The sequence below is a fragment of the Chroicocephalus ridibundus genome, chromosome 3 (genome assembly GCF_963924245.1).
Source record: "Chroicocephalus ridibundus chromosome 3, bChrRid1.1, whole genome shotgun sequence".
Classification (NCBI taxonomy): domain Eukaryota; kingdom Metazoa; phylum Chordata; class Aves; order Charadriiformes; family Laridae; genus Chroicocephalus; species Chroicocephalus ridibundus.
The window spans coordinates 85,035,283-85,060,021 of record NC_086286.1 but is presented as its reverse complement, the minus strand read 5'-3'; the positions used below and the strand labels follow the sequence as shown (position 1 = coordinate 85,060,021).

General features: G+C 38.2%; 1 protein-coding gene and 1 long non-coding RNA gene across 2 annotated transcripts in view; one reads left to right on the top strand and one right to left on the bottom strand.

The window, feature by feature from the left end:
* The window catches only part of MMS22L (MMS22 like, DNA repair protein), a 98,292-nt gene extending 82,665 nt beyond the window's left edge, over positions 1-15,627 (bottom strand). The window contains exons 1-8 of the mRNA XM_063329919.1: positions 15,516-15,627; positions 13,847-14,034; positions 11,546-11,671; positions 8,337-8,389; positions 5,264-5,351; positions 4,984-5,167; positions 3,766-3,859; positions 1,675-1,805 (exon numbers count right to left, since the gene is read on the bottom strand). Coding sequence (XP_063185989.1) covers positions 1,675-1,805; positions 3,766-3,859; positions 4,984-5,167; positions 5,264-5,351; positions 8,337-8,389; positions 11,546-11,671; positions 13,847-14,034; positions 15,516-15,620 — 969 coding nt within the window. The 5' untranslated portion in view covers positions 15,621-15,627. The remainder of the gene's footprint in view (positions 1-1,674; positions 1,806-3,765; positions 3,860-4,983; positions 5,168-5,263; positions 5,352-8,336; positions 8,390-11,545; positions 11,672-13,846; positions 14,035-15,515) is intronic.
* A 1,401-nt stretch (positions 15,628-17,028) lies between these two features.
* Positions 17,029-24,739, top strand: part of LOC134513911 (uncharacterized) — a 52,363-nt gene continuing 44,652 nt past the window's right edge. The window contains exons 1-2 of the long non-coding RNA XR_010070537.1: positions 17,029-17,611; positions 18,569-18,612. This is a non-coding gene — a long non-coding RNA (uncharacterized LOC134513911). The remainder of the gene's footprint in view (positions 17,612-18,568; positions 18,613-24,739) is intronic.

Below are 24,739 nucleotides of genomic sequence, written 5' to 3'. Positions count from 1 at the left end.
CTTCAGAGTCAGTCTGGATTTCCTCTTGCACCATCCTGAGGAGTTCAGTGTCTGGGTAAGAAGGGCTATAACCTCAAACTGTGGTGCTGTTGGGACAACACATCTCTGGTGCCAGAGATGTGCTGCTGAAAATAGAAAGAAGATATCCAAGGACATATATTTCTCTGCCAAACGTATCTTAGAGCACAATGGGCTCAGTACACGATCCAAGTCAAGCATCTTGATACCAGAGCTGCCCAAGAAACAGATCAGAAAAGATGAGTGTGGAGCGTGTCCCTCCTTCCGAGGTTACCCACAAGTATTAAGAGCTGCACTTCTGAATATTCTCAGACAAAAGCTTAATGATATGTTTTAGTGATGAGCTGACAGTGTAATCTATTATGGGTACCTGTTGTGTTTTCGACAGTTTTGAGGAACACTATTTCCATTACTGGATTATAGCAATGAATGCACACTAGAGGAGGCACCAGCTGAAGATCCAGCTCAAGTCCAAGCTACACTTCAGAAATTAATCTCAAATAGAACTAGTTCAAGATGTGCAGCCCAAGCCTAGGGAGAGCTAACAAAAAGCAGTGGCAAAGTGATCTTCTCTCTTTGTAACATGGCTTTATGAAAGGAGGAAAAATCTGTCATTTTAACATCTGACATTTCAAAGCCTATCATCAAGCACAATGGTAAACAGATACTATTTGAAACTTCCTTTTAAAAAATTACTCTCATTTATTTGCCTTTTGATGGGGGAGGAGGTTGCAATATTATCTGATAATTTGATAATTTAATAATTTAAAGTTAACAGAGTTCTCTACAGAAAGACAGTTTGAAAAGAAGTTATCAAATACTACTACAGCTATTGCCTCCCCTCCTGCCACAAAGAATAACATGAAAGAAGGGGGACTCCATTTTTCATGTCCTTGTACTAGGAAAACATGAATTATACAGTGGTCACTGCTACTTATTCTCAGAATTTAGTCCTGCACTTAGTCCGCACATACCCATCTAAAGCAGGTTTCACAATGACACAGTCAAAGAAGATTACGCAGCTCTTTTACTAGCTGCTATATGGAGCTATTACGACTTTCTAGCTTTGGAGTGCTCAAAACAAGTGAGAAAAACACTGCAGCTACAGAAGGAAAGAAAAAGAAAAAGAAAAGAAAAGAGAAGGACAAGGTTTCCCTTGACAAACGTAAAAGTGCTGTAAAAGAAAGACGCGGTTGCAGGAATAGGAGCAATGCAACAATAAACTGTAATATGACATTCTGTAACTGTCCAGTTAGCTTACTGCCAGGATTACAGTTATTCTCTTTTTGTTCCTGTTGAGAGAGTTTGAAAAGAGATTTTTTTTTTTTCATCTATAGCTCTAAACCTTTTAGACTGTGCCATGTTTGGCATTAAACCTGGAACACTGAACTTACAAAATGTGGCACTCACTTCTGCTCTGTACACAGCGCATTTCAATATTACTCTCTCATTCAACTGCCAGATGGTCATGAATAAATATAACACAATTTGAGCTCCTAACAAATAACACTCTTTAAAACATGGAGATATAAAGCCATACATAACATTTAAAACTTAGCAGTAAGAAGTCATCTATGCGTTGCTGCAATATCTAATTCATACGGTTCCCAATACAAGCATCTAACTGCCCATGTCCTGTATAAAGAAAAAAGTTACCTTTGTATACTTGTTGATGGACAAGCTTATTAAATCAGATATGAGACTTCCACAGTGTGTTTTAAACAAACTGATACTGGTTAAATTCTCTCCAGTTGGATTTGTGAAATGGTTAGCATATACAACTTGTCCTAAAACACAAAAGAAAATTAGACCTATTTAGTCCTGCATTTGGCTGTAAGAATACAAGACAAGATTTTTTTTTTTTCTAATCTGTACTGTATATATGTTAGAATTGGTTTGTTGAGCCGTATGTAATTTTAATTTACAAACTCATTTGGGAAAGTTCATCCATTCTAAATTCAAGCTAGACACTTCATTATTACACTGAAGTCTGGTATTATTCTGGTTGACTGTAAAATAGTTTGGCACATTACAGCCTTTTATTGGCACAGTTTTTGCAGTAGAATAAAGATTTATTTATCTGCAAGTTCCTCTTTGTCACATGCCAGTGCGCATGTTCTGAAATCATGACATGTTTTGCAGATATGCAAGTTGATGACAAACAATTCTGGAGAGGTCTAACACTTTCCTTTGGATGTGTTGATGTAAAAAGCTGGCATGATCATATTCCAGCTTGAGCATTTGTAGACATTAACACAGACAAAATGATAAAGTTAAGAGGCTGTAAGATCTTATCAATAGCACAGCTCCCTTGACATCAGTGGAACAGAAGATACATAGAACAAGCCTGTATTTTATTCTTGGAAATGCAGAGTGAAGCCCTGAATCCACCATCCTGCCATTGGTCTCAGCAGTGTAAAGTTTCCACTCAGCATACTTTACAGAACAAAATGAGAACCTAAGAAATTCTACAAGGTGCATAAGAATACAAGACAAGATAATACATACAGAGATACTACTGTCTTGACTAGTAACTGTTGTTAAAAAGCACAAGCTTTCTCTTACGAAAATGGACTACTGCATTATTACTCAGAACTTTATCTAGAAATAAATACAGAATTCTGGACAATAAATTGCCCCCAACAGTTTTCCCATCCTTTCTCCAAAAGGCTCCCAAAAAGGAAAACAGGTTATCCCACAACAGATCATAAAAGACACTTAGAATTATAGAACAGCCAACGCACACATTATCCAGTAACAGAGACATGCAGAAACAACAAAGATGCATTAATATGAGCAAGGCTGTGTTGTGACAGTGCTAAGAGCAGGCAAAAGCTAATCCAAGTGTTCAGATTCAGTAGCAGTTACTTGGTCTAAACATACAGTGCATTCTTTCTAGACCTCAATGTTACTCTAACCGTTGCAATTCCTATATGGAACTTACATTGATATTTCATACAACTGGGCAGTGGAGAAGGTTTAGTTCTAGTGACACAATGATTATAGAAGAAAGTACATTTTTATGATTTATTTTGCTAGCATGGACATGAACAACAGACATAATTCTCACAAAGCAAATAAAGTTCTCTTCTGTATTTTAACAATTCTTCTTCAGCAAACTGAACTACTTTGAAGTTGGGTTATTCAATTGCATTCTATGACCTTTTTTATCTAGCTTCTATGAACAGCTTACTCTTATCAATATACTTTTTGCCCTTTAAAAAAAAAAAAAAAAAAGAAAAAAGTATTGCCTTGCCCTTTTCTTCCTGTACTTTTACTGAGGCTTCTTCCTTTGCCCAGTATTTTCTTAATGTCCCATATGGTTAACAACGCAAATTCTCTGTTCTGAGATTCTTTGTTCTGGTCCATCCTTGGACACTTTTCCTACATTGTTTCCATAAAATTGCTGTTCACTGTTATGCATTCTGGATCTCTGCAAATGCATTTTTATTTGCAACGTCAAAAAGTGTATTGTTATTATTTACTATGTTATAAGCATCAGTTAAGAACAAGCTTCATAACCCTGGTCAAGTTTTGATAGAAAAATCCCTAATAATATTTAATTTAATTTGAGCTACATGAAGATTCACAGAGAATCTGTTTTCATCATATTTGAGTTTATCCAATTAAATATAGCTATGCTTAAACACTACCAAAAGTAGTAAATGATTCTGGACAAATTAAGATGAGAAATCTAGGTAAATCATATGTACAAGAATACATTCAAGAAAAAAACAGCATACTTACTCATCATTTTTTCACCTAGTACATGAAGAAGTTCCAGTACTAGCCAATTAATATCCAAGTGGAGATGCAGTAAATGCCACGATGGGGGAAAGACCTGTGATTAGAAATACACACATTTATTTATTTTTAACATTTTTTTAGCTCATTCTGGCTACTGTACTAAGAACATGAAGATAGGCATATATTTTGCCTGCAATAAACATTATGGATATCCATGATCAAACACACCATAACATACAAACGTGCCATTCAGTTACAGAGAAAAAAAAAAAAAGAAAACAAACAAATAACCTTCACGACAATTAATTCTGTCTGTAGAGGATGTTCACGAAGTCTTTAACTTAATCTAAACTACAATTTAAACACAGCGTCTTGATTCAAGCCTGACAGTTTATAACACTCTTAGTTATCCTTTCCTTTCCAGAAAAGTATCAGGTAGCACAAACTGCCAAAGTAAAGCATGCTTTTAAAGTAATTTCAAAATTTCAATATTGTCTTCCTTAAAGTTTACTTGAAATTACTATTTCTTTTATCAGCTCAACAGTGGCCCTACTAACAAGCTAAACAAACAGAAAGATTAAAAATACTGCTTCTCAGCAGATCATTCCTCTCCAGATATTAGTTTTTGCAAGCCGAGACTGAAATTCCTTTTTTCTTTCTAAAAGATTTGAAAGCACTATGTATTATATGTATGCACAAAACAATGGTGCGTACTTCACCAAACTAGTGTTTAATGGTGCAGCGCCTACTTCCATATCTGCACTTTTCTTCTTTATATGCGTGATCTTTTCCTATTTTGAGTGAGATTTCAGAATGTATTTCTAAAAAAGTGCCCCTCCTACCGGGAAGCTCAGAAATTTTAAAACATTAGCAAGGACAAACACTGAGGAATTTTTTAAACATGCTGCGCTAATTCAAGCCTACTTATCTACCTGTAATTGGTATTACCATTTGCATAGTGCAGGAAGAATTCCAAAAGTTCTAAAACATTAAAATAAATAGATAAATAAAAACAACAACAGAAAATCCAGAGCTCATTAGTTGTGTTTGTCAAGCATGGGATGGCACTTAGTCAATAAGGGGGAAAAAAAATCCCAAAATATAAAGTGTAACTTCAATTTCACCCTGAAGAAAGATTAATTCTTATTCAGCCAAAATTTATCAAGTTGAATATGTACTGTTACACAAAAAAAATTTAAAATTACAAAAGACATCAACCTTTGCCTGATGTTGAATAGTAAATGCTACCAGGACACTACTAGGGAGTTCACAAAGGTGACCAATGTGCATAGTCAAATCATGAAGCTCTTCCACCAACATTGATGGTAACTGCGTTTCTATGGATGCTTCTTCGTATGGATGAAGCGTTCCATCATTTTCCGCTTTAGGGGGTTCCAGATACCTGAACACACATACAAAGACACACAGTCAGAAAACATATAAGAAGCAGCTACACAAAGCTCAGTGCATAAGTTAGAAAATTGTGTGCAAATCTCACCTGAAGATGAAAACCTTCACATAATGCAAAAACTCAATACATTGATGCCTGATGCTCTCTGCTTCAGAGTGCAAGTTTGCAGCTTGACCTGAAGTAAAAGAGATGAACACCTTAAAGCAGATGTGCCCACACTGTGACTCACGTAACATATGCATTCTCCACAGTAATTAAACCAGACCACTGGAAAGCCATCCTCTTTTCTGAGGACAACTTGGCAGGTAGCTGGTGGCAAACACCCACTTCTAAAAGTCATCTTGCCAGAGGGATCCATTCTTTACCTCACCATCTCAGGTGCATAGCCAGATACAAAGAGAAAAGAAGGTATCCAGTCCCTCAGGAAAGGTGGAAGAGGCAAGCAACCAGTGCTAGAAGAAATCATTCAAGCCCTACTGCCCTGCTCCCTGTCTGCTTCCAAGACACCTTCAGAAAAGGCATGTGTGAAACAATTTCTCAGCACCCTTTTCTCTTGGGGGACATAGGCAGGTGGACTAATTCGGAAACATGTAACTTCACCTCCTAGGAAACATCACATTGTTGCACAGTGCCTTAAGACGTGTAATGCTAAGAGCTGTCCATTCCCAATCCCGTACCCTGCCTTTCACTTGCAGCTCTGTATCCTCCCATAGAATCATAAAATTGCCTAAGTTGGAAGGGACCTTTCAGATAGTCTAGTCCAACCATCAACCTAACTCTGACAAAAGCCATCACTAATCTAAACTATACCTCCTCTCCTTTGCTCTCTGAAGCTGTTGTTTCTCATGGTGTTTCCCTTCTTATCTTGCACCTGCAAGCTCAAACACCATCAACAACCGCAGAGATTCATTGGAAGCTACTGCCAGTGGTGTGAGAATCACTCCTTGTTTATTCCTATACTTTGTCTTGTAGCTTTCAGCTTTTATTAGGGAAAGATGGAACTTAGTGTATAACAAAGCAGATAGTCATTTAAATACCCAATAACTACTGCCCAAGAATATATATACACAAATGCTTAGCAACCAGTCAGCCTGCAACACCTGTACCTGATTAAGCACATGCCACTCATTAAGAGCATCATAAATGGGAAAAGCAAACGAGGAGTTTGAGCAGGCCCCAATCAGAGATGTGTGGCAAGAACTCTGTCACCTACTGCACGGGACTGCATGTCCAGGGAATGGCAGTCGCCTTGCCCCACTGGGGAGTCTTCTCTTTCCTTTTCTTGCTCTTTCTCTCCCTTTGATTTCCCCCAAGCCTTCCAGGTAACCTTGAAGTTCACGTATGACACTTGTTATGGACCCCACAAATAAAGTTTTGTGCATGTAAGCCTATCTCAGTACCTTTTGAGCAACAATACTGAGTAAAGCAAATCAAATGGTACAAGTACCATAAAATTCCAGTGTACAGTCTACCCCCACCACATAAGAAGCCACAGGATCTGCTATGGTAATGAACCATAGGTTTAGAGGCTCAAATCACTGTGTTCTAAATGAATTATTTATAGATATTACTGCTGCTTTGTAGCAATTACAAATATTTTATCATAAGTTCTTGGAAGTTCTGTTTAAGCAAAATTTTATATTATACTATTTCACTACATTATCTTTTGCATCCTGTCATAAATCATTGATCAATGACATAAGTGGAACAAAATAGGAACAGCAGTGTTAAGAACAGACCAGGCATTTAAAAAAAAAAAAAAAAAGAGCATAAGAAAATATTTTACATGTCTTCCACGCTACACAGTTCTCAGTACAAAGCCTTCAAAGCTCATTAAGACTGACAGGAAATTAAATTAAATGTATGATACTGATATCCATATAAACACATACACACAACAGAGATTTACTGAGCTAAAACTCTAACGAGAGGTTTTAAACAGTGGCAATAGTGCATTTTAAGACATCAATAATACCTAACATCATACTGCCTGATCATTTTAAATATTTTAATCCTCACTACACTCCTCTACTGCTAGCCTGCTTGCATCAAGGGGGAGCTAAGTCATGGCTATATCAGTGACTTGCTCTGCAAGTCACAAAGAAAGCCTGGTGCAAAACATAAAATTCAACAGGTTTTTATTTTTCTAGCTTATTTGACAAGAGGAAGAACAGGATACAAAGAGGAGAACCAAGCAGGTGCTTAAATTTAAGGGAAAAAGAACTACAGAACAGTTTATTGGTGTCCAGCTATTATATAAAAGTTCAATTTTAATTTAAAATATGGCTATTTCCACTTATGTATTAACTGTCAACAAAATTAGACTTTTAAGATACAATCAACATGAAAAAAGCCTGATGACAAATTCATACCAATGATTTAAATGGCAGAGCATGACAATATCAAACCGAAATAATAAAATATTCACTTGTACTCTTAGAACATTAACAATTCGTCTGTAATGAGAAGATACTACAGCTAGTTTATTTCTGAGTAATTACTGAACTTCTCAACTTTGCTAAGTAATTCAGCCTTCAAACTTACAATAAGCCCAAGGCTGCAATAATAATCCTTCAGAAACATACTGCTTCTCATGCCTTAGTATTTAATTGAAACAAAGCATTTTGTAGTGATCTCATTTTATTGATCCTGCAGCAAAGATAAATTAAGTTTCTAAATAACTCTAAACTAAGTGAATATAACTAGCTTGTTTAAATGTAAGCCAAGAGAACACTGAAAAAAGTCCCAACCGCTACCTTTGTAACTAAAATAGTCATTGGGAATTTTGATGCAACTTTCCATTTTTAGTTTAAAAAGTTACAAGGTAGTTCGACCTTAGGAGTGACATTTTAGCTCAAGTCAAATTAATGCGAAATTCCCCACTGAGCTCAGAATTGCCCTGTGCACCTACTAGACAGGCAGATCTGGCTCCAAACTGACAACATTTCCACTACCTATTTTCACACTACCTTACATCACTTGGTTGCCTATATTTGTACCCTTACTGCAGGTTTATGCTGGTTATATGCTGTTCTGTCGTACATTCCGTGAGCCCTTGCTCAAGAGTCAAAGCACAAGTGTGATCTGTGATAATATACTTCTATAATGAAAAGGTAGTCAAACACCTATCTCCATGTCAAATTAAATGTGTTAAACTTACCAAAATCGGATGAACTCATTTGTACTAGGTTTTCCAGTCTGTATATCTGTTGCCTAATTAAAGGAATACAAAAGTTTATGGTATTTATATAGGTAAAAGTTGTTTAACTACATTTTAGTTAGGCCTAAATAGAACAGAGAGAGGTGAGAGCTGCTCCTTGCTTTGTATTTCTGAAAAAGCTTACAGAAATGTAACTTAGGAAAGAGTATTAGCAGAAAGCAACAGACACATCCAAGTGCCAAAGGATGACAATGGATAGAATTTTTGCTTGTTTTTAAAACATTAAAATACAGTAACAACAAATACAAAATTAGCTAAATATCATGGGAAGATAAAAAACAATCACAAGCACAAAAACCCTGAAAGCCTTTCTTTGTAAGTGGTCTTTCCATAAGTGTTACTCAGCTTCATATCCGACCACAGAATAAACCTGAAAGTTAGTCCTTGTGGCATATGTTCAGTATACACTAAATTAATTCATTTGTGAATGAGCACTAGTAAATTCTGTCAGCAGCTTTTCCTGCTTAGGGTGGTCTGCTGCTTAACTTGACCATAAAAGATAAACAGAAACAAATATAGTAGAGTAAGAGGAGAAAGTATCTCTAAAAAGGTTAAAACTCCGTTAAGTTTGGGGGAGGGGAGAGCACTTCTAAAGAAGTTGCTAACTGCAAATGAAAATTAAAAAAAGCTGTAACATAGGTAAGTACTCAGCCATGTTCTGCAACAACTGTTATTTTCAAGTGGTCTCAAGTATAGTCTCCACAGAGATAACATGGTGCTAAACTGAATACATGAAAAGCGCAACTGTGTAAGACAGACTTTTGAAAGAAAATGCTGCATAAATTGAGGAAGGAGCTCTCTGCCTCATTTCTTATACAGTCAAAGCAGCAACTACCAAAAGATTCAAAAACAGGATACTTGGATCCAACCCAGATCAAATGTTCTTATGAAAATAATAAATTGAAAACTAGGAAGTGCCTACAAGGATCCAAAACCCCTGGTTGTAACCTGCATATTAAAGGGCAGGCACACATTAAAATTATCTCCCTTAGCTCTTCCTTCCTTGGATAAAATCCTGTCAGCTACCCAAGATCACCTTCAGCCATTTAGATGGGTTGTGGGTTTTGTTTCGTTTTGAAATCAAGGATGAATTTCTGCATTAACTTCTCAAGCATTTCAATCATGTAGAAAGGAAGGAAGTCTAAAACAGGAGGGCTTCATGAGAGGGGGCTGTTGAGGCTGAAGGTTAGATGGTGTCAGAAAGGAGCCACATAGGAAAAAAATAAGAGACTCTCCACTGAATTGATAAAAGATAGAGTACAGTGGGCTGATGAAATAAAAGCACAAACTATGCATGAGAAGCATAAAGATATCATCAGTTAAATAAGTAATTTCAATTTGTACCTCAAAGATCAATCCTCATGGTTGTTAATCATTAAATCATTTAACTTGCAAATAAATATTCTAACAGTTAAGCCAGTACTTCTGTTTATTAATCAAAGATATATTGTCTTAACATAGACATTTAAATGGTTACACAGCTCTTACTCACTTTCGCTCACACATCTTCAGTCACGTAAAAAAAAAAGTCACAGGTAAGAGTTCTTTTTGCTGTGCAATTAATGTTTTTAACTTGCAGTTCTGATGTACAATATTATTAATGACAATATTGAAAATACTAAATAACAATCTATAACATTTACAGACACATTAAAAAAAGATTAGGTTTCTGTAAGCATGCACGTAAACATAGATATTATCTGTACTTTATAAATTGAACTATTTACAGGTACCTTGTCCTCAGGAATCATTATAACTTGTACTTAACACATATGATTTCTACAATGGAAAACGGAGTTTTCCTACTTTCAGTTGTCAACCGGTCTATAAATGAAAGCGTTCCATTTTATGACTGAACATATGAACTGAAAGAGAGAATATCTTTGCAGAGGGACTTGTCACACCAAAAGACAGCTTAGCAACCAAACTTTCACAGCCAAGAGTTAGATGAAATCCATTATTCCTACCAGTTCAGTAGGTTTTAAAACATGTATAGCTTGAATAACTTAATAACCACAATAAAATATATTATGCCTTATGTTCATTTCTATTACAATTACAGAGCAGTTCATATTACAGAAAAAAAAAATATTTAATTCAAGAGATCAACTATATCACTGCCTCACTGCCCAGTGATTTTATGTTAATAAACAGATCAGACTAATGCTGAAAGGGATACACTGCTTCTTTTAACTAAGTTATCCTACGATCTCCTTCATTATAAGATTCTTTTTATTTACTTATTTATTTTTTTATCACAGTGAATACAAAGCTTGCATCAAACAAGCAAAGCTAAATAATACTGGTTTTAATATAGGTCCGGTCATCTATGCCACCGTGTTTTGATAAGCCAGACCCTATTAATGTTGATTCACATCATGCCCTTGGTCATACCCTAAAGGGATGGAAGAATCTACTACAATCAAAGGAATGATGGAATATACCACATGTATTTGTGGAATCATACAAAAGCTCCTCTCCCATCCACTCTCTGTATGTGCCGTACATCCTGAGGATTATCAGTAGCAAAGAGGATTATCGGTGATCTGTGTATTTGCATTGACCAGATTAAACATCTACATTGAATTAGTCAAACAGTGAGTAACTGTATCTGAAGAGATTGCTGAAGCTATCCTAATCCAAACAATTGAAGAAAGTGCTGCATCCAGCATTTACAGTATTTGATTTTTAACCTCCACTTTTCTTTATGCAGAAAAAAAGGATTTAAAATCTTTAAAAGACAACTTTAATTATATTGGTAGCACAATCTCATTCACCAAAATCTTATATAGTTTACTCATTTATTCTGAAGCTAGAGCCTTCTAAATTAATCACAAGACTGTTGTAATAACTATACTTACCAATTTTTATCTGGTGATGGCTAAGATATGCACCACACTGCTTAGAAACTTATTATTAAGTCCCACAATATTAAAAATCTGGGACACAAAATATACTTCTTCCCATAATTGTGTCTTGCCCATCACTTACTGGAGCGTTAGACAGACAGCGTAATCTTTTTGGTTGCACTGCATAGCCCACAATCTTTTATGATTTTACTATCAAAAACTTGAAAAGGTTGTTACATCCTTAAGGTGAGTATGATTACAGAAGTGCATTAATTATAAAATACACTAACGTGATCATACCTAAATAATCCAAAGAGAAGTCCACAGGATTCAACTAATGCTGTTTCAGTAACCCACTGAAAGCCGAACATTTCCACTACATCATCTTCATAGTCATTTGGAGAAGGATCTAGTCTCAGCAAAACCCTGTAAAATAGAGCCAGCAATATTCATACATTCCCCAGTAATAAACCTATAGAATACAATATCTACATCTGGCTTATGTATCACTTATACTTTATCAATATATAAGTAACATGTATACTATAGATAGGAAGGTGTAGCAGTGCTCTCAAAAGACAGACTGTTACACCTTTTATAGCAATGTAATATATAGTACATAAAATATGACAACTCTTAGCTTCAAGAGCAGAAAAACACGATATAGTCACAGGGCACAGTATATTTTAGAAACGCATAAAAATTAATAAGCTACTACCTTGAAGCATCTTCATCCTTATAAAAAGGCTGAGACATAACATACAGACTGTCCTTAGCAGAAAGGGCTGCTACATTAGATAACGTGCTTCACTGTAAGTGTATGTACGGAATCTGTCTCAATGTACACTATAGGCCTAATAAATAATGCTAGGACATAGATTTATAGACATTTAATAATATTTATACAGAACACTGATAAAAACACATTAATAAAAGCACACTTTTAGGTAGGTGAACTGATGAGAGTCACAAAATGTGACTTCATTATGATAACTTAAACTAACACTAGGCCATGACTACCCCTTGCTCTGGCTAAAGGAAAAAAAAATAAAAACAGAATTACCATTTTACTCAAAGGGGAGAAACTTAGACATCTGTATAGATTGTTAAAACATTACTAATTGTGCAAATATAGAAATATTTCACTAATGTGCTTTCCAGAAAATCCCAAGACTACCATATAGTAACAACAAAGACATCAAAACAAATTATTTCATAATTTTCCTACTGACTTTCATAAAATAATTCAGCGTAGATGAAGCTGAATTCACTAAGATGCAAGAAATATTTCTATTTTTAAAAATTAAAAAATGTACTGTTTTTATTATATTCATATTCTTCTTGAACTGCACTATTCAGTTCTCAGAGGCAAAAAGACCATCTGTTGAATAATTGGCCCAATCTCCCACAACACCTGTAGTTCACTTGGTAACTGCCTAAACATTGGTCTGGTTTGAAGCCTTTAGCAATTAAATCCAGTTACTCCTGTTCTAGATAATGAAGACAGAAGAGTCCCTCACATACAGCCTTTTCCAAGAATTTACAATCCAAGTAGACAAGGTGAATAAAGGACAGGAGAACAGTATTATCCTGACTGTAGTGATCTGGGAAACCTGTCTACATACAAGGTCCTGAGTGAGTTTTCACATGAAATTGTTTCTGTCATGAAATGCCTCTTTGTCAGTGTGGAAATTCATTACTGATCTGTTCATGCAGACACAGCTCTCTCAGTCCTCTATTTGACAACAATTTGAATGAATGTGCTCTGATCCAACAATAAAAAAAGATAAATAAGGTAGGGAATGGCAGAGGTACAGTGGAACACCCTTTAAGGCTTTACAGAAAAAGCTGTGGAAATGAAGGTTATAAAACCCCAAAGTAACAACACAAAATATGAGGCTTAGCAGAAGAAACCCACAGTAAGTAAATTTTCAAGTTCAAAGGTATAGAGAAAGTACTGGGAAAAACGGACAGAAAGATTATGTTTTTGTAGGAAAAACAAGACAACCCGTGAAGGACCAGCAAATGGCACACAAAACTAAGCTGGATCACAGGCAGTGAAGAAGATACTAACTTAACCAAAGTGACATTTTAGAATCTCACATAAAATACTTGCTTATTATGCATGTGACTTATGAACCCTAAATCCAGAATGCACGCAGAGGTAGAGCTTTAAGAAGGATGGTGTTAAAGCTACAAAGGACAGTCCCAGAGATCTGGGGAAGCTGGGCAGTGCAGGTTTGTTTCTATCACGTGGAAAAGAGAGAAAGAGCTGGCATTGAATAAAGCATATGACTGGAAAAAGCAGTGTTGCAGCCTCCTCAGAAATTTAAGGGGGTCTCAGACGCCTAGCAGGCCTGTAACAGGTCCTTTACAATATCTTAAAGTTCACAAAGCTAGGAACTGTACCTAGTACACCTTTCGAAGCAGTCTATCAACACAGTTGCCCTTCCCGCTTTCATATACCACCAAGTTGATCTCAGGATCATAAGAGCTGAAGAACAGATTTGGAAACCTTGTCGGCATTTAGAAGCACCAAACACCAGTGAAAAGACCATCTTAGAAGGGTAAGGTATTTGCAACTCAAAAAAACACCCATACCTCTTAAGAGACCCACTTGCTAAATATGACTCTGCAGAGAAGCTTCTCCCTCCATTTTGGTTGTCAAAAGCACAGGAAAAACAAGGCGGCTTTGAATTCTCATTCTCCACTTCTATTGCCATCTCCAAGCTTTCAGTGAGAAACAGGGGTGTGGAGGAACCCTCAAAGTCATCGTCCATTGCTTCCACCTGATTCAAAAAAAGAAATAGATAAATTAAAAAACACTCATAGTGTTTCTTCAAATAATTTTCTCATTGTTACAACTCCCCACAATCTCCTTCAGCTTAAGTGAGGACACAGATCTGACTAACCATAACATCAAACTTTGTGCAGCTCCATCTTCCTCCATCACAACCTGTTCAGGGATTCACCTCAGTGAAAAGCTAACCCTACAAAAACCAAAATAGGTTCATTTTCTTCTGGTTTATCTCTCTAAATTGATTAGTCATGAGGTTTGAGTAGCACGAGGGTAAATTAAGAGGAGGGAATGCATTACAAGACATGGGGAAGCTACTTTCAGCAGCACTTCATTTTGCAGCCAGAGTAGCTATGCTATGAAAACACATCATGCATTGCAGGCTCCCAGTTGTCCGTGACTTTAAGTTAATATTACAGGTCAAGTTCTTTCTAAGAGGCAGGAAATACACCCCCATACGATAATTATGGAACCCTGAAATGCTAAAGTTTTAAGGCCCAGAAAATGATTCTGACATAGCTCAAGTTGGAAGTTTCTATTAAAAAAGTCTGACTTCTCGGGAATCTGAAAAAAGAGAAGCAAAAGGGTAAGGAAGATCATGTCCAAAAGAAGTTCACAGTATACTTAAGACTAGTGAATTAATATTTTATACAACATACCGCAAGACTAGAACTAGGCAACAGGTGCCACAGAATTCTACAGTAATATGCAAACAATGTAACTAAAATTATTAACTCTAATTTAAGTTTTAAGCTTCATTGCTGGCAGTTTTTTACACAATTCTTGCAGAAACCAGTTTACGCTGTGGCTAGAGGTTGGTAATACAGAGGCATGACAGGAAAAAAAAAAAAAAAGAAAAAAAAAAAAGAGAGAAGTTTCTCTCGTACTTTTCCCCCTTCATTCAGATTCCTGCAATGCAGTCGGCCACGCAGCAGAAGCCGTGCAACTCTTAAGTGGAAAGATGACTTCAGTGCTTCAGCTTACAGCAGGACCCTGTGTATAGGTGTGTTAGCACAGCTGGCAAGGCAGAAATAAGCAGCTAAAGGGCATGCCCTAAGTCAGCAGAGTTTCTAAGGGAAGTCTGATCACTTTGGGGTATCAAAATCGCCCCGCACGACAGAAAACACTGGGGGGAAAAAAAGCACAAAAAAGGCAGCTCTTCATGGTCGCAGCCCCCGTCACTTCTGTACTTGCCCATCACTTCCCTCACCCAGGGGCACCAATTCCTGACTTCTTTAAGCACCGCCACCGCGGCCGGCCGGCCGTGCTGCACAACGACTTCTCCGGCGGCCGGGGAAGGCCCACCGGGCAGCACAGCCACCGGGGAGCCGCCATGGACACGACTCCCCCACCCGTAAGGCCCAGCGCCGCTCCCCTCTCCCGGGCCGGGGGGATTCGCCAGCCCCAGTGGGCCGCAACGGGACAAACCTGGGACGGGACAGGGGGATGTGGGTAGGGAGGGCGGCCCAGTACCTGCGCGCCTGCGGAGGCGCCGCTTCCTTTCCGCGGCCAGACGCTTTTCCGTAGGTCCCGCGCCCCAGCGCCAGCCCCATACTGCGCAAGCGCCGCGGCGCCCATTGGCCGCCGGCCGCTCCTCCTTCCCTCGCCGCCCGCCTCTCCTCTGCCCTGGGAGCTGGGGAGGGGCCGCCCGCCCGCTCCCTTCCGCTCTCCCCACCGCCCTCCCTACGCCCGCCTCAGGGCGGAGCGTCGCGGCCGCCCGGGGTCGTCGCCCGCCTAGGCGGTTGCCGCCGGGCGAGTGGCAGTCGGTCTGTGCGTCCGCCTCACCCTGCTGGCTCAGTCCCGCCAGTGCGCGACCCCGCGGCCCCCTGGGCCTCTGCCCGCCGCCTGTAGGGGCCGCTCTAGGTGCGGCTGGTCCCCGGCACGGCCCGCAGGCCCCGCCGCGCTCCCCTCAGCGTGGACTCCTGCCCGCCTCCGGCTTCTGCCCCCTGCTGCTCTCAGCCGTGCCGTGGACACGTTTCCAGTGCCTGTTCGTTCCCAATGTACTTCTTCCTCGCCCGCTTGTCATTTAGGTGGAGGTTCCTGGTAGTCACTCTCCCCCGGCTTCCCCTAGCCCATGGGACTCCGGCAGCTCCCCTCAGTGGGTCCCAGCCACCCAGAGTTGATCCTGGCCACTTGTCACCTGAAAGTCACCATCTTGCTACTGCTAGTAAGTGCCCCAGCTCAGACTGCTGCCCTAATCTTCCTGCCCTCCAGCTGTCTGCTACCTTTCTTTGGTTTCCTTGTCATCTAGCCTGTACCTGAGCCTCATTTTCCTCCTCCTCAGCCACCTGGGTTCACTCCTCCCCATGCTTCCGCACAGCCACGGGTGAGAGGTCCTGGTTTTTCCTGATCCCTTACGGACCCTGATTCAACCTTCCCATGTCTGTCAGGTACCGCTCCCGTCGAGCGACACGGGCAGTTCCCATCAGGCGTGGGAACACCTGAAATTCAAGCTGGGTTTTGCTCTTTTCATTTACTGAAGCGCCTTCGTTGGGTATGACAGTCACCGCTGGATAAGGGGGCCAGGGAGAAAGTCCTAAAGCCTCTGCCTGGCATAACTTAGCTTAAAATGCATACTGTGCACCTAGCGGCTTCTGGGTCTTTTTAATAGTTATTGTAGTGTTTTTGGATTGCCTTTGTGTGATTTCATTTCAAAATGCTCTTCCAGTTTTACCTGTTTTTTTTTTTTTGTTGTAAATTAGCAGCAGTGCATGAAACTTTTGTTTCTAAGAAGAAAGTTGCTATAAAAAGTTTTGCTGTGGCTGCTACAGCTTGCTGTGAAAACTCTCCTGTGATTAAAAATGCTTCGTTTGCTCCTGTGTCTGTAAGAATCCCTCATTTCCTTCTTTAAATTCCTGTCTAATTAAAAAAGCAGTACATCATGGTTAAATAAAACTGTACCCAGGATAACCCTGATTTCCATATGCAGATTTATCTGCACTGACAGCCCCCTCTCCCTCTCTTAGTCTTTCTGTTTCCTCTCTCCCTCCCTCTCTCTCCCTCTTTCTCTTCCCCTCTCTTTCTCTTCCTCCCTGTCTTTTTGTCTCTCTTTATGTCTATTGCATTATGCTTGAATAATTTTCAGCTTTTATTTTTTTTCCTCTCCTCTTGCACGCACATGCTAAAATAACTAGACAAAGATGTAAGGTGGTTGCAGCAGTCCCTGTCTCTAGGACAAAACCAAGAAAGCTCGTGATTGCAATGCCACCTTTCCCTTTTTTTTTTTTTCTTTTTTTTTTTCCCCACCCATGCTCGGTGATTAAACTTAACCCAGGATGGGGAAGAAAAAGGAGCTGGGAATGAAACAGGGTTAAGGAAAAAGCCCATTGCAGCAGCTGCAGCCAGTGGTGTCTGCTGCCAGATGTGCTAAGGCTCCTGGGGTCCTTGACACTAAAAGGCAGTATTAAAATATTTGGAGACAAAAGCTGCATCCTCAGTGATCATTTTCTCTATTTAACATGGCAGCAGGCACCGTGTGGGGGAAAATCAACACGCTCGATGTTGAATTGGACTTTTCTCCTTTCTAGGATGAAAGGATGTTATCTATCCCGTGCCAAGAGAGAACTGAGGTAAGAGAGCTGATCCAGCTCCTGCTTTTTCATAGTATATTTCCTGAGCGTCTTGTCTGAAACAACCTATGTGTATATGTATATGTGTGTATATTTATATATTTCAATGTTTGTATATTTGTATGTTAGGTTTCAAGTCAGTAAGTGATAATGTTTTTTTTCTGTCTTCACATCAACCCAGAGAAAGTTAATTCACAATATATATTCAGAGCTCGTTTGGAAGGGTCGTTTTGTGGGGTTTTTTTTCCGAATACATTTTTGTTTCCAGAGAGGACTTCAGCAGTGACATCATGGTTGACTGCTGATAGTAAAACCGATTTTCAAAGTCTAAAAAAAAAAGGGCAAAAAAAAAAAAAAGCCAGTAACTTTGTGATAAGAAATTGTGCTGGAAATTCATATGCTCTATTTTTCGGTTGCACTCTAAATATTGGAAGTCTTATTAAAGTGATAGTGAGATTTTTTTATTATTATTATTTCTAGCACAGAAGCGATGAATGCTGCATAATTAAGTACAGTATTTAATTTGGCTGTTGTGAAGCAAAAGAATAAGGTAATAATTTTTATTGTACTAATCAGACTCAAGATGTTCTCTGTGTTAATTGGGTTAAAAAAATTGCAGTACTTATTAGAAATTCTAATTTCACAATGCAGCACTGACAATAAGCTCAGCCAGTGAATTATTCACATCTTTAATTTGCTCTCTTAATGACAGTGTTCTGTAATCAGAGTGCAGAGACTGCTTCCTATGCATTATGTATGATGTTCAGGACTTAAATGCAGGACATTATGAAGCCTCTCAGTGGCTCAGTAATTAGTTTTCCACAAGACAGGGCTTAGATGTTCACAGATAAAAGTCTACAGTTGAGATAATGTTAAGGTGGTGACTCATGCTAACAAAAGCGGGGAAGTTCAAATTTAATGCTGAAACTGCTTTCCATTTTCCCTCATTGTACGTAGGTGCAGGGGGAGGGGAAGAAAGTCTTCCAAACTAGCCCACCCTGGTGAGTACGCTGCGGACAGCCCGAGGGGGCAAACCGGGGGCGCATTTCACTTTGGACTCATGTTTTTGGCAACTTCACTGATCGGAGGGTAGAGGTGGAGTTGTTTTGTGCCTCTTTTTAAAGGTTGTGAGAAGGACAATAATGTACACACCATCAGAGAGCAATCTCCAGTAGGAGAGATTAAATGTATTTTAAAGGGTTTTATCTGAAGCACAGGTGTTTGTAACTTCTATCAAATTAGGATGTTTTGAATGGGAGCTACTTTGTTATGTGTAGAAACTTTGAGAACACCTGATGCTTGCTATATTGTGGTTGTATCTATTTCAGCTGTCGTGGTCTTTATGGTATACATATTTTAAAAAACATGCTATTTTTCTAACAGTTTAGTTCTCACCATCCAAAATGTCAATCATAATGCAGGTTTGTTCTTTTTTCCGTGGATCATTTACGTGGTGTTACATCAGGTGATTTGAATGTAGGAGATTTGCAGTTATGCAATTTTCCTACTTCTGTATGCTGCTTATTATAGAATAAAACCCAACAATACTGAAATGAAGTTAGAAAATATTGCTTTTTCCATACTTAGTTGCTAGACTGGCAGCTGTACATTTGTCCTGAGTTCTCACATTAGAACAATCATAAATTTTTACTGGAAACAAAATATCTGACTAGGGAAGGTTATTTACCTATTTTGTGTTAACTCTCCAAAGACTACTCTGAAATAAACATATTCTTGTGCAGTGTTTAGAGGATTGCAGTTCTAATTATTAAAGACGGTCTACCAATATAAGTTTTAGGCTTAAATTTAAAGAAAACCACTAAAGATCCCAACTTCATGGTCAAATACAGATATGGGATTAAGAATTTTGAGGACATCTAAATTTTTGAAGCAAAATATTTTAAAGGTAATTCCTTTAAAAATTTTTCACCAAGGACTACATCTGGAATTTGGTGTTATTAGCAGCTGTAGCTAGTGTTGTCTGGCCTTAAAGGCCATGGGACAAGTTACTAAGTTATTCCTCTTAGCAAACAAAGTGCTATATACCGTGACCAGATTAGACATCATGTTTATGTATAGTCTAGTCCTGAAAGTAATTATCGTTAAACTATTGAATAAAGAAGCTGCAGATTAGATCAATGTAGCTAGGTGATGCATAGCCGGAAGATTGCATCACAATCTAGCTGACTGTCTACGTGAAGAAACTGATGGAGTCTTTTGCAGAATAAGACTTTCATTCCAAGTCAAGATCCCACAGCAAGTGGTATTGTAAAACGGTATCACTGTTGCTACATAGCAACGTTTCTTCAGTCACTTAAGCATAGAATCATACAGTTGAAAAGGACTCCAAGAAGGTGTCATGCCCACCCCTTCACTCTCCCTTCGAAGCCAGGATCAATAATATCTCTCTTCTTTAATGAATGCTTGCCTGTCTTCGTAAGATTTTTTATGATTACTTGCTCAAGTAATCTCTTCCAGCATTTCAGTAGCCTTCCCATTAGAAAGTTTTTCCTGATTTCTGATCTTAAATGTAACTTGCTGAAAGTAAATTACTTGAACCTGTTATTTTTTGCACTGTGGTTACAGGGAATTTATTTTCCTCTTTGCAGGAGACTTTTACCTAGTTGAGATTCGGTCGTGTTTTCACTGTGTTCTCTTAGCCAATCCCAATTAGTTGTTTTCTTCTTTATTGGAAAAAAAAAAAAAGCTTCTTTTTTTCTTGTACTTCAAATCTTTAATTCTTGTTGCTCTCCTCTGGCCTCTCCCTGTTTCTTCTTTCTTGAAATGCACTGCTCCAGACTAAGGCACGATATTCTAATTGCATATAAGTTCTATGATTTCATTTAATGAGAGGTAGTTTTCACTTATGTTGTTTTCTGAAGAAAATCTTAACAATATGACGTGCACATTGTGGGTGCAATGACATTTGTTAATCCAGGATACAATCTAGTACCATATAAAAAGATGAAACCTAGCTGAGGCACTACAACACTCAGGTGAGAAAATGTTTTTGTGAAAGTGGCAAGGGTGTTAGTGGCAACCGGAAAATAAGGCCCAGATTTAACTGCAGCAAACATGAACAGTATGTTTTAGTTAGGAAAAAAAAAACACAAAACTTAGAAAGTTAGCTCATTCTAACTAGCCTAGCAGATTCATTCTACATCTGAGCTATCTAGGAAAGAGCAAGTTGTCGTCTACCTGGTCTGTTAGAGTAAAGCGGAGGTCAATTAATTTTTAGCTCTGGGGAAGGAAGGGCTCGCTGTCATTCCTAGGTCAGAGGAAGATGATTCATAGTATCCCCGAATTGTCATGGCATGGGAGGAGAACAACATTTCCAAAGCCAAAATGCAAGAGTCATGTGTCTGAAGAATTAAAGATGATTTGCGATATTTCCAGGGGATCAGGGTTAATATAATCTGGTCTTGAAGACATAGTGGCTAACAAAGAAAATTTTAAGGACCATGTATTTTATATATTTGGAATGTAATCCTTTTACAGTCTTCTGGCCTGTAACTTCCCAGTTTGAGGAATACTGCAAGTTTTTTTGGGATCTGATTTATATTTCTGTATTTGTTCGTATATCAAAAAGCTAAGAAAATAGTTTTAACTCAGTGCAATTTTTAGTGATATCTCTAACAAAAAGTTAAGAAAAATCCATCCATAATATATTTCCAGGAGTAGTAAGTTGTGCTTTTATTTATATTGCTCCAGGCTCAAGTGCCATTTATAAATATTAGGTTCTGAAGTGGTATGATGAGTTAAGTATTTCCAAATGTCTTCTCTTAATCTAGCCTAATAATGCAGTCCTTTCATATGCATAATTCCCATGAAAACCAGTGGAAGTACTACATTCTAGGAGGAATAATGGATACATATGCCAGGGTATCTCCCTTTCGAGTCATTGTTTTAACTCAATGGACAAAGAATAAGGTTAACCAAAAGAAACAAATATTGAGAGTGAAAAGAGAGTTACTGATAATATTTTGAATTCCAAATTTATCTGTTTCTCCACTGAAAGATATATGCCAGTGGAATAATGGTAATCAGAATATCTGATAGAAATCTCAAATGCATTTACATTCAGTAGTGGTTTCCAGGAAATATTTCGCATATCATATGCATTCTAGTCCGTAAAATTCCATATAATAGACTCGGTATTAAGAATTCCAACCTATATATAAGTCTATGTATATATTATATAAAGTAGAATAGTGATAAATATTCATACTATAAACTCAGTTTGGGCTTTAATGTACTGTATGAGTTCACATGCTCAATCTTCTATAAAATGTAAATCCATAAAACTTTGCAGTTCTTATCTGCATCCATAGTAGGCCAGAAAAAATAGTAGTAAGAATACTTACTACTGCACCAAAGCATCTTGCCGCTTCCAACTGTCTTCTCTTCTGTCTCATCATCTATACATACTTTCTGTACCTACTGTTATGCTAGGAGCTACTTTGTATCCTCATTAAACTCTGGCTTTCATTGCTCACTTGCTAATTTTTCAGCCATTCTTATTAAAGTTTTCCCCATGCTTGGTTTGAAGCTTGGTAGGCTTTTACTATTCCCAAATAATCCCTCCTTAAAACTCTTTTTACATTTGTACATGAGTTGACAACATTTAGACTGCTGATGTCCTTGAGATCTCTTCCTATCACACTATGTTTTTTCATCGTTTTACGAGTAGAATCTTGTCTCTTTATGTTTAGATTGCAAGGTCTCTGGTGAAAACACTGTTGTATTTTCTTTTCTGAGCTTGTAGAGCACAAAACAGAGGACTTTTAGGCTCTGTCTTAATACAATGAATAATCATAACAGTAGAAATACAAATAATGTGTGCAGTTAATAATTTTAACTCCTACCCTTTTAATTTCTAGCAACACAGACAGCCTTTTCAAGACCTACAACTTCCTTGCGATAGAATTCCATGTGGATCCCGGGAAGTTGACAGGTTAGGGCAGTAAGAAACTGAGGAAGAAAGGGGCCGAATACAAGCAAAGAAGAATTTATGCTCAAAATATTTCTGTTGAGTGGACTCTATTTATTATCTTTGCTTCTCCTATGTGATACTTCATCAAAAAGACCCTAGGTCAAATAACAATTGAGCTGAAAGCTTTTTGGCTCTTGGGTACATAAATTGTTTCTGGTGTGGTAATACAGACTCCATAGGTACAGCAGAAGGATTGTATCAGTCCAGCTGTAGGCTGAAGGTATTTTTGCCATAAGGAATAGTTTTGTTGAAGAGTGGCTGTGGTGGAGCAAAAAACTTCTGTAAAAAAGGGACATTATAAAGCTGTGGTGGGGGCACCACGGTGCAAAGAGGGGTCAGGGTGTTGAAAGGCAATGCAATTTCCTGGCATAGGGACTGGCAAGGAGATCCATGAAGGGTTGCTGGACAAGGAGGGACACAGAAATGTGACTGAAATAAGTTGGACTCTAAAAGCTATGGGCTCTTGAGAATAAATGTGTACAGGGTTTAGAACCAAGGTCTGTCTGGGAGAAGACTACAGACATGAGGCAACATCAAGGAAGAGTTTATTCGAAGAGTGAGAGGAAAAAGACGATGCACAGTCCTGGAAAGAACCAGTGTTTTTAAGGTGATATTACAGAATATGTGATAAACACATACTCTAGATGTTGGAGGATGAGTTTCTGGCTATCAGCATTTTGGTGTACTGTATGTTGGTAGTATCAAATGTGTAGGGGATTTGACGTGGGGGAGTGGAAGGCACAACTCTGCAATCCAACATGAAGCTTAGCAGGAACCTTTGACTAAACCATTTCACAAACGTTTTGGTGCAGAATTTTTAAAAACAGAATATCTGCTTTACCACCACTGCATGGATTTGTAGTTGACAGTATTTGAATGAAGGTGGTTAATTAGAAAAGAGTATAATACTGTGAGGCCAGCTATCATTCTCCAACTCACACTGTCTATTATTGGGAAACAATGCTGGGCTCCTGCTTTGCTAGTTAGCAAAACTCTTTTTCTCATGACTTGTCCAGAGGCTGTAAATTTAGAAAGCGTATAAATGATCTGTGTGGATGTGAATGTGGGCATCACACAGAGGCACTCTGAGTGTAAACCACATGTTCAAACAGGCATCTAAAAATAGCTGGCTTAACCCAGTGTAATTTGAGAATTACACTAACCATTCAAGAAAGTGTATCTCTGATAAACTTCATCTGTGGTTTCCAGAAGTATACTATTTTGTCCATTCTTGTTTCATCTCATTAATATTCCCTTCTCATTTTCTCAGTGCTTTGTGCTCTTTGCCTCAGTGTAACCTGCCAAAAAGAAAATTTTGGATGACCATTGGATAGTTAGCATGACTTAAACAATTTTTGAGTTAAAAAAATCTGTTGATTTTTTTTTGCCCCTGAGAATTTTATAGTAATATTTATATAATGGAAGAAAAAAGTGTCCTGAGTATCTCAGGTTCTCATTTAGCAACTTGGAAAACAGAGATGTCATTAGCAGAAAGGATACAAAGGCAATGGCTCAAATTCAGTTTCTCATTCTTCATAGCTTATCTGCATGATTTCAGAGACTCAGCTCATCCTTGTATCTATGTTCCTCAATTGTGTAATAGAAAAGGAAATCTTCCTACTTTTTGCAGAATCTAAAGTTATGAATTTTAATGCAGCTTTTCTCTCTTAGTATGTCGTTAAAGCACACCAGTGACATCTTACTGTCACCAAAGTCTCCAGGAGGCTCCTAGATTCTCTAGGACTGGGACAAATGTCTAAAACCAAGTTGGTATGAACAAGTGTGGAGATTAACAAAAGTTTCCAACGGTCAATGAAAAGAAGTTCTGTTGAACGTCTGTCCAGTGAGATTCCTGAAAGGAGATGGGGAAAGAGATGATTTTTCAAATGAAACAAAAGGAACAGTCTGTGGAAGGGGTCATTTAGTATCCTGCTCCAGAAACATCTTTTACACAAAACATTTTTTTATAGCTAGCATATTTCTACATTTGCAAGAGAAATTTTTAAAAATACTAATTCTTAAAAGGAGTTCTGCGTTGGAGTCTTCAGATTTGAATTGATTCTTTAGTTCCCTTTTATTTATTATTTATTTTAGGTCATCACTGCCCCATTCATCTTTTGCACAGCTTTACTGTG